The sequence below is a fragment of the Corythoichthys intestinalis genome, chromosome 9 (genome assembly GCF_030265065.1).
Source record: "Corythoichthys intestinalis isolate RoL2023-P3 chromosome 9, ASM3026506v1, whole genome shotgun sequence".
In the NCBI taxonomy this organism is placed as follows: Eukaryota; Metazoa; Chordata; class Actinopteri; order Syngnathiformes; family Syngnathidae; genus Corythoichthys; species Corythoichthys intestinalis.
The window spans coordinates 15036861-15048655 of NC_080403.1; the positions used below are offsets into that span (position 1 = coordinate 15036861).

Genomic DNA, 11795 nt, shown 5'->3' on the forward strand with positions numbered 1-11795 from the left:
AGACGCGTCAGCGCGTCTGCCATATTGTATGTGGCATAGGCAAACGCGTTTTGAACTTGTCTGCTTGCCTCCAGAAGTTAGAACCAACATTTTACAATCTACAGCCTTAAAAAGATATTTCATGAAACTGTAATACTTTACTTGCGGCAATCATAAAATTGTATTATTTACAGCTGTCTATCATCTTAATTTTAAGCGTTTTTTTCCTTGAGTTCACTGCATCCAGCAGAACACATGTATTTTTTTTCTCTGCCCAATCTAAGATTTCTGCCATATCAATGTATTGCCAAGAGGTCCCTTTAATAGCTTATATATATGAATGTCAACTTGATTCACGATAGAAGTACTGTGGTTGGTTTCTTCATATGAAAACTAATGTACAAATATGAGTCCAATGGAAATTTACGTCCACGGAATCACATTGGATACACAGCCACTAGATGTCACGCTTCACCGTTTTTTTCCCCTGAATCCCCGAGAATCCTGTAATGTTTTTACAGCCCCCTAATACTTGATTGAAATTTAATTATTTACACAAAATATATGGTTACAAGTATATTTTCCGCACTCTTTTTAGACTCAGTAATTTAAAGTATATTGACTTACCTCACTGACCAATTACATCACTCATCTGTACATTTAAAAATCTAATGAGGCCTTAGCAGAGGTGGGTGGGTCATTATCAATATACGGTGCCTTTGAGAACTTCCAACTTGCCCAAAAAAAGCTGAGATTTTCCATTCAACTTCACATTTATAGTATCAATTACCTGTTGTACTGTTAGGAATGCACGTCGGTCAAGCTCCCACACTTTTTTAATAATAACTACAAGCAGACAAAGTACACGTAAACAGCAAATTATGTCAACTCTGTCATGGACAAATTCAAAGCAGAATAAATATATTCTAATTGCATAGTGATTATAAAATGTATATTTTCAGGAAGGTTTTTTGTCCTTAACTACAGCCTACGTTTTGTTTAATTGGAAAAGTATTTGGATAATAATTAAATTAGGGGAAATTATTTGATTTTCCTGAAAATCAGCAAAAATTCTACATTCTTTTCTTAATAAAATCTGTCAACAAAGATATGTGGTCAAATTTTCAGCTGATACTATAAGGCCCTTACTTGTTCATGCAGAAATCGCACAAAAAGTTTGCTAACTTGTGAAAAAAAATGCATTATTTTCCTAGAATATAAAAAATAACAGAGTGGACAGTAAACTGACAGGGTTGACCTAGCATGACAGAGTGGACAAATTGTGAAAGATCGTTGAATGAATCAAATAATTTAAATGTAAATATATATACCAGAGGTCCTATCCCCTTCAGATGGAACTACCAGAACCTACCAAAACACCAAAATGAGCCATAATTGTGGCATTCTACAACTTAACTCCATGGATGATTCTGCTGAATCAGCCAAACATTGAACTGTACAATGAGATGGTAAATTGCTGAATAATGATTGACCTGAAGAGAAACAAATGAACATAACTGAACACCAATGAGGCACATCTATAAACAAATTTTATTTCTGCAGAGGCATGGCTCAAGATGGTTCAATCTGTACAGAGCGCTTGTTCACACCCTGTGGTTCTGGTATTCGGCAAAGTACCTGCCAGTCATGGTACCAACAAATGTCATCCCAGGTACTTGGCCAATAGAACTTGTTTATGCCACATCGGTGCATGCACTGAACTTTCACACTGTGCCCTTAGACCTCTCTGATGACATCTGAATATGCTTCATTGTCATTATTAACGACACACCAGTTTCCAATGTGTTTTACCGCAATCATATTTGGTCTCCAAGTATTTTCTGATGTCTTTCCACATGATGGGGACTCGTTAGATGAATCAGCAGGAGTGACCTCTTAAATGCTTGGTGGATTCTCATGGTGTCCTTTATGGCAGCTATTGCAGGTACTTCACTTTTGGATACAATATCCTTTTCTGAGATGAAGAGCAACTCGACAGATGTGTCAAGGCTTTTCAGCTTGTCATACTAGGTCTGAGCATCAGGGATATCTGTATCTGCTGAGCTCTTGAGGACCCCACCCACAGCATCTGGTGCCCCTTTGCCATGACTTGCCGCAAAGTACATAATTCCATGTCATTTCGTTGAATCCATACTAGTAGGGCTTTGCTGAGAGGGAAGTTATATGTCCTTTGTCGATACCGCATAGCAGGCCCATAACTGATAAAATTATTGTGACGTGTAGGTGTCGTTCTCTCACTACCTTCAAAACTGGATCGAGGTGGGCCCAGACTGACAAGGGATCATGTCTTTCGGAGGGTCATTTGGAAGCCCTTTCTTTTTCCAGATATTCTCTTCTTCTTTCAGTGTCAGCACCACGACTTTCCTGATTATCTCCTTACTGTCTTAGCTCCTTTTGATCTCGTACCTTGAAAATTTCAACACAAAAAGTGTAACTTAACCAATTTAATGGGGAGTAAATCTGCCTTGCCCAATCAAACTAGGCTTTCTGTAGTGCTGCTCTGATCCATTTTTACCATGTCTAGCATGACCCATTATAAAATGTACGTAATAACTCATCATATTAGCACGTTGACATTATCAGTGTGTGGCTTAAACTTTTAAGAACCCTGTCCACCCTGTCATGGAAGCTTTGCTGACAGGGAGGACAATGACAGGGTGGAGATTTTTGTCTAATATTGGTATTTATTAACCACATAGTGGACCTTCAGTGCGCAAAATGGTTAAATTAGCAAGTAGACTGTGGACGTATTTACATACAGCTTTCAAATATATCAAATGTTTTTATAATAATTGATATTTTATAATGACAGAGTGGACAGGTTAAGCTTGACAACATCTGACTACACACCTAATATGACAAAAATTGCGAAACATAAGTGTAAATACATACTCAGCAACTAGCCTCTGTTTTAGTCACCGATAAAGGAAGACAAAATTGGTCTTGTGACATCACTGAAAAAATCAGCAGGTTTTCTAAAGAGGCAGTTTTCCCTAAATGACAGGGAGGACAATTTTTTCAGGGACATTGTATTTTTGGGAGAAAATGTTAAATATTTTTATGAAAGTAAGGATATGCATGGTCAAAATGACCAATTCTATCAAATAACTTGCTGTGGCAATAAGTTAATATGTAAAAACGTTTCATTTTTTATCATTTAACCATTTATTACACACACTGAAGTTAGCAGTGCAGTGTGTGGAACATGCCAAAATGGAGTATATCAAATGGAAAACGTACACATAAAATAAAGGAAACAGATTTTAAGAGACATATTGTTGTCCAGATATGTGTGAAAATCTTTGTTCTCCCATAATAAGACATAAGATTTTAATTATTTGTATACATTTTCATGATAACTGGGTGTTTCTGATGAGGACACCAAAAGGCACTTTATATTGATAATGACCCGGGTAGTAACGCGTTGCATGTACTCCGTTACATCTACTTGAGTAACTTTTTGATAAAATAATGTACATCAAAGAGTAGTTTTAATAAGCCATACTTTTTACCTTTACTTGAGTAGATATGTGAAGAAAAAAACTCCGCTCTTACTCCGCTACTTTGGGCAACACAAGTGTCGTTACATTTTTCCTCTTTATCTTATACAGTGGGGAGAACAAGTATTTGATACACTGCCGATTTTGCTGGTTTTCCCACTTGCAAGCCATGTAGAGGTCTGTAATTTGTATCATAAGTTCTCTTCAACTGTGAGGGACGGAATCTAATACAAAAATCCAGAAAATCACATTGTATAATTTTTAAATAATACATTTGTATTTAACTGCATGAAATAAGTATTTGAAACATTACCAACTAGAAAATATTTCGGCTCTTAGTTCTTTTTTAAGAACCCCTCCTGTTCTCCACTCATTACCGGAAGTAACTGCAACTGTTTGAACTTGTTACATGTATAAAAGACACCTGTTCACATGCTCAAACAAACAAACTCCAACCTCTCCACAATGGCCAAGACCAAAGAGCTGTGTAAGGACATCAGGGATAAAATAATAGACCTGCACAAGGCTGGGATGGGCTACAGGAAAATAAGCAAGCAGCTTGGTGAGAAGGTAACAACTGTTGGAGCGATTATTAGAAAATGGAAGAAGTTCAAGTTGACGGTCAATCTGCCTCGTTCTGGGGCTCCGTGCAAGATCTCACCTCGTGGGGCATCACTGATCATGAGGAAGGTGAGGGATCAGCCCAGAACTACACGGCAGGACCTGGTAAATGACCTGAAGAGAGCCGGAACCACAGTCTCGAAGAAAAACATCGGAAACACATCACGCCGTCATGGATTAAAATCCTATAGCGCATGCAAGGTCCCGCTGCTAAAGCCAGTGCATGTCCAGACATGTCTGAAGTTTGCCACTGACCTTCTGGATGATCCAGAGGAGCAATGGGAGAAGGTCATGTGGTCGGATGAGACCAAAATTGAACTTTTTGGTCTAAACTCGGCTCGTCGTGTTTGGAGGAAAAAGAAGGATGAGTACAACCCCAAGAACACCATCCCAACCGTGAAACATGGAGGCGGAAACATCATTTTTTGGGGCTGCTTCTCTGCCAAGTGTACAGGACGATTGCACCGTATTGAGGGGAGGATGGATGGGGCTATGTATTGCCAGATCTTGGCTGACAACCTCCTTCCTTCAGTGAGAGCCCTGAAGATGGGTCGTGGCTGGGTCTTCCAGCATGACAACGACCCAAAGCACACAGCCAAGGCAACTAAAGAGTGGCTCCGTAACAAGCATCTTAAGGTCCTGGAGTGGCCTAGCCAGTCACCAGATCTGAACCCGATAGAAAATCTATGGAGGGAGCTGAAAGTCTGTGTTGCCCGGCAGCAGCCCCGAAACTTCAAGGCTCTGGAGAAGATCTGCATGGAGGAGTGGGCCAAAATCCCTGCTGCAGTGTATGCAAACCTTGTCAAGGACTACAGGAAACGTTTGGTATCTGCAATAGCAAACAAAGGTTTCTGTACCAAATATTAAATTAGATTTTTGTGATGTATCAAATACTTATTTCATGCAATTAAATGCAAATTTATTATTTAAAAATCATACGTGATTTTCTGTTTTTTTTTTGTATTATATTCCGTCCCTCACAGTTGAAGAGAACTTATGATACAAATTACAGACCTCTACGTGGCTTGCAAGTGGGAAAACCAGCAAAATCGGCAGTGTATCAAATACTTGTTCTCCCCACTGTAGATTAGATTTTTCCAGCAATGCCGAGAGTAGCTCTACCAAGTTCACCGATGAGACGTCGCAACAATAATCACGACTCCATTATATCAATCAGACACAAGCTGGCCATTCTATGTATACGCCTGCCTGTTCAATCATGTGGTGTCTTTAAAGCACCATAAAAATGAAGAATTTGACATGCAGCGCTGCCCTCATCATGATTTGATAGCATGGATTTTAACCTCTCTCCCCGTTTTTATTTGACACCGAATGACCATGGAAAACCGGAGATATAATTCTTTTAAATTCATAATAGTAATTATGAAGGAACTATAGTATTCACTATTCAAAAGAGGAACTATTTTCTCCACCAGAGGGCACTCATGCTTTTTGGTCGAATAATGCATCATTTTTTCCCCCTTTGGCTTCATGTGGTTATGTAATGGATTATTGTACAGTGTCACTATAACAACAGTTCATATAACTTGTGCTGTGAAAAAAATACCATCGTTAAAAAAAAATGTGAGCAGGTATTAACAATATTACTCATTACTTGAGTATTCTTTTCACCAAATAGTTTTTTACTTGTACTCGAGTACATTTTTGGACAACTACTTTTACTTGAGTTATACAACCCCTTGCAAAAAGTATGGAATCACCAGTCTCGGACAAGCACTCACTCAGTCATTTTATTATGTAGAACAAACTCAGATAAAAAGCTTGAAATAACTAAGAATTAATTCAAAAGTGCAATTTTTTTTTTAGCATTCAGAAACACTAAAAGAAATGAATAAAAAACATTGTGGTGGTCAGTAAATGTTACTTTTATAGCGCAAGTGCAGGGGAATAAATATAGAATCACTTCATTTTGAGGAAAAAAATATGGAATCACTCAAATTTGAGTAGAAAATAGACACACCCAGTCAATTTCCTTTCCTTAATTGGGCCCCTGCCTCAGATTAGATCTGCTCGTTATTCAGCAGTTTAAAACAGTGCAGTTATCACACCTTGGAGGGCCGCTGGACCAAGTGGATTCACAAGAATCATGGCTCCAACAAGAGAGATGTCTCTTGAGACCTAGGAGAGGATTATCAAACTTCTTGAAGAAGGTAAATCTACACGTATGGTTGCCAAAGATGTGGGCTGTTCACAGTCAGCTGTATCAAAAATCTGGACCAAGTACCATCAGCACAGGGTGACCAAACGTCCTCTTTTGCCCGGACAAGTCCTACTTTCACGTAGTATCCTAGTCGTCTGGGCGGGTTTTATAAATGTCCGTTTTTTAATTATTTTTCACGGGACCAATTTGAAGAGAATCCCTCCGACCGCTGGGTGGCAGCACCTGCCTGCGATGACATGGCTCCTAGTAGTAGGGAGGGAAGGAGTAGTTCTTGTTTTTGTTGGCAGTTTCCCCCTATCATGAGGCATTACCGCCATCTACTGGGTTGACGATTTGGCCACAACGCCTAAAGTTTTTTACGATAAATACGTATATAATGGCAACTGTTGACTTCTGTCGGAGCTTTGACTGTAAAATCCCGTTTGGTCTCGCATCGTTGTGCTGCCAATGATTGTAAACTTTTATAGCAAAGTTTGATTTTTGCTTCAGCTAGCTATCAGTAAGCTAAACTGCGCTAGGAATTATGGGAAATGTAGTTTTGAACTGCTACATTTAGAAACATGCTGGTTGAATAGTTTGTCAGTTTATTTTGGTTTTTGTTTGTGTAAAATCTAGAACATTGAATGAGAATATCAATTGAATGGGAATAAAAATTTATCAAGGACAATTGTCGTGATAGTAATTTATAAAAATGTTTAGTTGGCACATAGCCTACTGTGTGTATGTGTATTGACTGGACTACATTTCTATGGGTCTGCATTATATATTATACGTATGTATATATTATTTATTTATTTATTTTAAGTCATTATTTATTTGTTTTCACGCTGCATTTTTCCATCCAGAGTGAGGGGGCACACTTTAAATACATTAAAGTGATATAGGTGTCTTTGAGTGAACTTCGAGTAAAATTCAAGTATCTTGAGGCCGGGCTGAGTGTCCTCTTTTTTGGACATCAGAATATGGTCACCCTACATCAGCATGGCAAGGTTGTTAAAGTTAAGCGTATTGGTAGACCAAGGAAGACATCCAAATGTCATGACAAACAACTAAAGGCCCTATGTCTTGAAAACAGAAGATGTACAACAAGACAAATGAAGAAGAAAAGGGAGGAAGCTGGAGTCAAGGTATGTGACAGAACTGTGCAAAATTGCCAAAAGGAAATGGGATTTTCATACAGGAAAGCAAAAAGGAAACCATCATTGACACTTAAACAGAAAAGAACAAGACTGCAATGGGCTAAAGGTGAGGCAATCATGGACTGTGAATGACTGGGTGAAGGTTATTTTCAGTGATGAGTCAAGAATCTGCATTGTACAAGGTGATGATGCTGGAACTATTGTCTGGTGCCATTCCACTAAGATTTACAAAGATGACTGCCTGAAGAAAACATTAAAATTCCCTCAGTCCTTGATGATATGGGGCTGCATGTCGGGCAAAGGCACTGAGGAGACAGCTGTGGTTAAATCTTCAATAAAAGCACAAGTTTACATTGAAATTTTAGACAGCTTTCTTATCCCTTCAATTGAAAATATGTTTGGGGATAATGAAACCATTTTCCAAGATGACAATGCATCATGCCACAGAGCTAAAACCGTTAAAGCATTCCTTGGAGAAAGACTCATCCAGTCAATGTCATGGCCTGCAAAAAGCCCATATCTCAACCCTAATGAAAACTTGTGGTGAAATTGAAAAAAATGGTCCACAGCAAGGCAATGATCTGGCAACTGCAATCAAAGACAGTTGGCACCAAATTCATGAATAATACGGTTTGTCATCAAGTCCATGCCTCAGAGACTGCAAGCTGTCATAAAAGCCAGAGGTGGTGCAACTAAATACTAGAGATGTGTTTTGTTAATTCTTTCTTATGGATTCTATATTTATTTCCCTGCACTTGCTCTATAAAAGTAACATTTACTGACCACCAAAATGTTGTATTCATTTCTTTGTGTTGCACTTTTGAACTAATTTATTATTTTGTCAAGCTTTTTATCAGAGTTTGTTCTACATAATAAAATGTCTGAGTAAGTGCTGGTCTGAGACAGGTGATTCTATACTTTTTGCTAGGGGTTGTATTATTTTGAAGTAACGCTACTCTTACTTGAGTAAAAAATTTGGCTACTCTGGGCCTTAGGGGATCATAGCTTGCCCCACGTTTCTTGAGCCACATTGCTTGACCTGCACGTTGAAATTCTGCAATTTGAAAATACCGTTCACTGTACAGTATTCATTTTGTAATGTGTATCAAGCATGGTGCTTTGCTCCATTGATGCTTGTTTAGTTTCATTGAAATGTCCAATACATATAGCCTAACTGAAATCAAATCCTTTGTCAGAAAAGTAACCAAGAGACACAAATATGCACAGGTTTATTATGGACTTAATTACTCAAAGAAAAACATTTGACACATGTAGCTGTATTCAGGTCATCTACTTTCCTGTAAATTACAGAATTGTGACGGAAAACAAGGTAATATATTAGGGATGTACCGAAATGAAAATTCTTGGCCGAAAATGAATATGAGTAAACAGAGGCCGAAAACTGAAAGCTGAAATCTGAACCCAATTAAAAATATTTTTATATTTAAAAAAAAAAAAAAAAAAAAAAAAAAGCTATTTATTCATTTTCTCAGAATTTTAAATATATTAATATAGACATTATTTGGTACTGATGTTTCAACAATGCACAACATAAAATAAGATTAAATTACGAATTTTAATTTGTTAAAACTTGACCCACAAATCAAAAAACGATAATGTACATATATTTGAACTGCTTAAAAATCCAATTCTTCTTCAGGTAAAGTGGCAGGTTTTTTTTTCAATGAAAAGTAGCTTCTATGCTTTAATCACTGTTTTAAGCTCTGTTCATCTGCTCATCGATAACATGAGCTGCAGCGCTGAACAGTCTCTCGCTAGTAAGGCTGCTTTATGCCCACATTCAAGTAGTACGCTTTATAACACTGGTCAAGTGACGTTGCTACAAAATAAACAGCCTTCGATTAGACCCCAGTGAAAAGTGTTATTTGCTAGGAAGACGAGTGAGTGGTGTAATTAAGAGATTCATCGGGGAAGCTTAACGCGTTAGTTAGCTGCTTAAAGGAGGCAAGAGGAAGTTCTCAGTGAGCTGGTCATTTATACAGTACTGTACGAGTTCAAATAAGAGCTAGTTACAGTGCAGTGCATTATTTAACCATCAAAATAGCAATTCTGTACCACTAGTCCACACATCAGAAAAATGCACTAAATAGAATGTGATTAGAAATGACAGTCGGCATACAGGTGCACTTCAATTTGCCAGCCACTTCAAGCTCAAAGGCCATTAGAATATGCTCCAACTCACATGGAACTTTTGTGAGGATAAGCTGCAGAGCAAATGGATGGTCCCTCAGGTATCAGCTAATGTCTGAATTTCCGCTAAATAATATCTATTAAACAACTCACCAGCTGAAATCAACTCACAGTACTTTTTTTCCCCAAGTCGCACATTTGTAAATATGGCCGCAGAGAAGGCTAAAGGCTCTGAAGGGCCTAAGGCTCTTCATTGGTCTAATACAATAGAAAGGTTCTTTTTTTACTACAGGTGCTGTTGGAGGATGCTTGATTTTCTGCAATCCAGAAAACAAAAAGAGTATTGAAACGTTGTAGGAGTTAAAAACCGATCAACTACAAAATACTGTACAATGTAGTAGCGAGGACACAAGCGAGAAGATGGTTGTCCTGGTTGGGTTTGTTTACGGAACAGTGAAGACACCCTCCTCCCTGCTGGACTGGTTGACCAACACATCTTCATGCTTCAAGGAGCCAAGTAGGTACTTGACCCCGGCCTTGACGCCCGTTTTGACACCGGCTCCGAGTGCATAACCGGCAACGCCTGCTGCACCGCCTGTGGCGACAATAAGGGCGTCTGTGCCGAGGTCGACAGCAGTGAGTACCGCTCTTTCCTTTGCAGTCTCAGAGCAGTTGACTGATGCGTAATACACCGCAGTGCCCAGGTTGTAGAGGGTGCTGACTGCGGGGATCCACTCCACCACTCGGTATACGCGCTCCTCTTTTTGGTTTATGCAGCCTTTCTGGAGAGTGCGTCGAAGACGTCGAGAGGAGGCGTTATTGTGTGAGAGCTCTGTGTTACACTGATGGATCCAGCAGTCAGTGGCTAGAGAGGGTAGGATGCGACTCCCTTTCTTGAACACCGCTTGATAGCGTCCAGGAAGTCCACCACTTGTGATACCAGAACAAGCAACACCCAGCTTTTCACAGGCGTGCATTGCCTCCTCCAACCCACCGTTGCTGCCCTTGACAACTACTCCAAGCAGGGCTGTTCCATTAACCCAGGTCCAACCTTTGCAATTTTGCCTCTTCTTAATTCGTTCCAATCCCTTTCCCAATGTGGCTAATTGCTGAATGTTGAACATGACAGCATCTAAGCCTGCTTGGTCACTCTCCTGAGTGGATGTTGTGGCTTCAGATGGCAAATTTGTCCTCCTCTGGATCAAGTTTGCTACTTCAAGGAGGAGTTCGTCAGTATCGGCTACTCCTAACAGGTCATACAGCTTGACAACAAGGGTGTGCGCTTCCTGTGCGCAGTGTGCCACCACCAACACTGGGACCAAAGACAGACCCAGAAGCTCCTGAGGGAACCTGGAGACAAAAGGGTCATCCAGACCACTGACGGAAAGCAGCTCCCCACAGCTTATATTACTCTCATTGTAGGGCTCGGTAATCATCCCTTGTAGCTTTGACTTGAGGAGGGAGACTATGCTTTTGGCTGAATTAAGGCCCTTCTCTGAATGTGAAAACCTTGAGTCGGGATCCGATGGGAGACTAAACTGTGGCTGTTTTTCAGAATATCGTTTTTCTGTCACTCCAGCCGCATGGATGTCAGTTGTTGGTGACCGCAGAGAATGTTGCACCCTGCAGAAAGCTTGTTCATTCAACAAGAGCTGAACCAGTATCATCCACTTGAATTTGGAGGACATCATTTTGATCTTTTGAAAGAAGACACTAAAGTAAAGGAATAAAAGAGATGCAGTCAATATCCTCTGTAAATGTCCTTGGCAAGTATGGGATCAAGTTATGGGGAATACCCTGCAAAAACTAGCACAACGTTAATTGCAAGATCAAAAAAAGCATTTTATCTGCTACTTACTAGTATATTAGGTTTAACCATGTTCATTTATTATTAAAACAGTTTACCTACCGCAGCTGTAAGTGGAGTCCACACGGTAGACTGGAATAAGAATGGAAAAACTCCTGCTTGTAGGATTTTTCTATTCGTCCCCCTTATGGGTTTGCCTCAAATTCCAAGCAGCCTTTCTGTAAACCACCAATGGGAATCCCTTTCTTTACAAGACATCCCAAAGCCCTCCTTTCAGCCTCAACTGTCTGTTTTATTCACTCTTCCCTTTGGCCCCATAGCAAACAAGGGAGATGAGGTCTGGAATATTGATTCATGTGGGGAAAGTCCATTTGTTTTTAAGGCAGTTTTGTTTG

At 39.5% G+C, this 11795-nt stretch overlaps 1 protein-coding gene across 1 annotated transcript; it reads right to left on the reverse strand.

Annotated features, from left to right (window-relative positions):
- Positions 1-8660: 8660 nt before the first annotated feature.
- On the reverse strand, positions 8661-11684 carry apof (apolipoprotein F). The gene is made up of 2 exons (XM_057846393.1): positions 11503-11684; positions 8661-11306 (listed from the first exon to the last, which is right to left on the reverse strand). The coding sequence occupies exon 2, from the start codon at positions 11282-11284 to the stop codon at positions 10037-10039; it is 1248 nt and encodes a 415-aa protein (XP_057702376.1). The 5' UTR covers positions 11285-11306; positions 11503-11684; the 3' UTR covers positions 8661-10036.
- Between the last annotated feature and the right edge of the window lie 111 nt (positions 11685-11795).

What these genes read in the sequence shown, in the direction of transcription:
- apof (XM_057846393.1), bottom strand. Translation starts at nt 11,284, where the DNA reads ATGATGTCCTCCAAATTCAAGTGGATGATACTGGTTCAGCTCTTGTTG.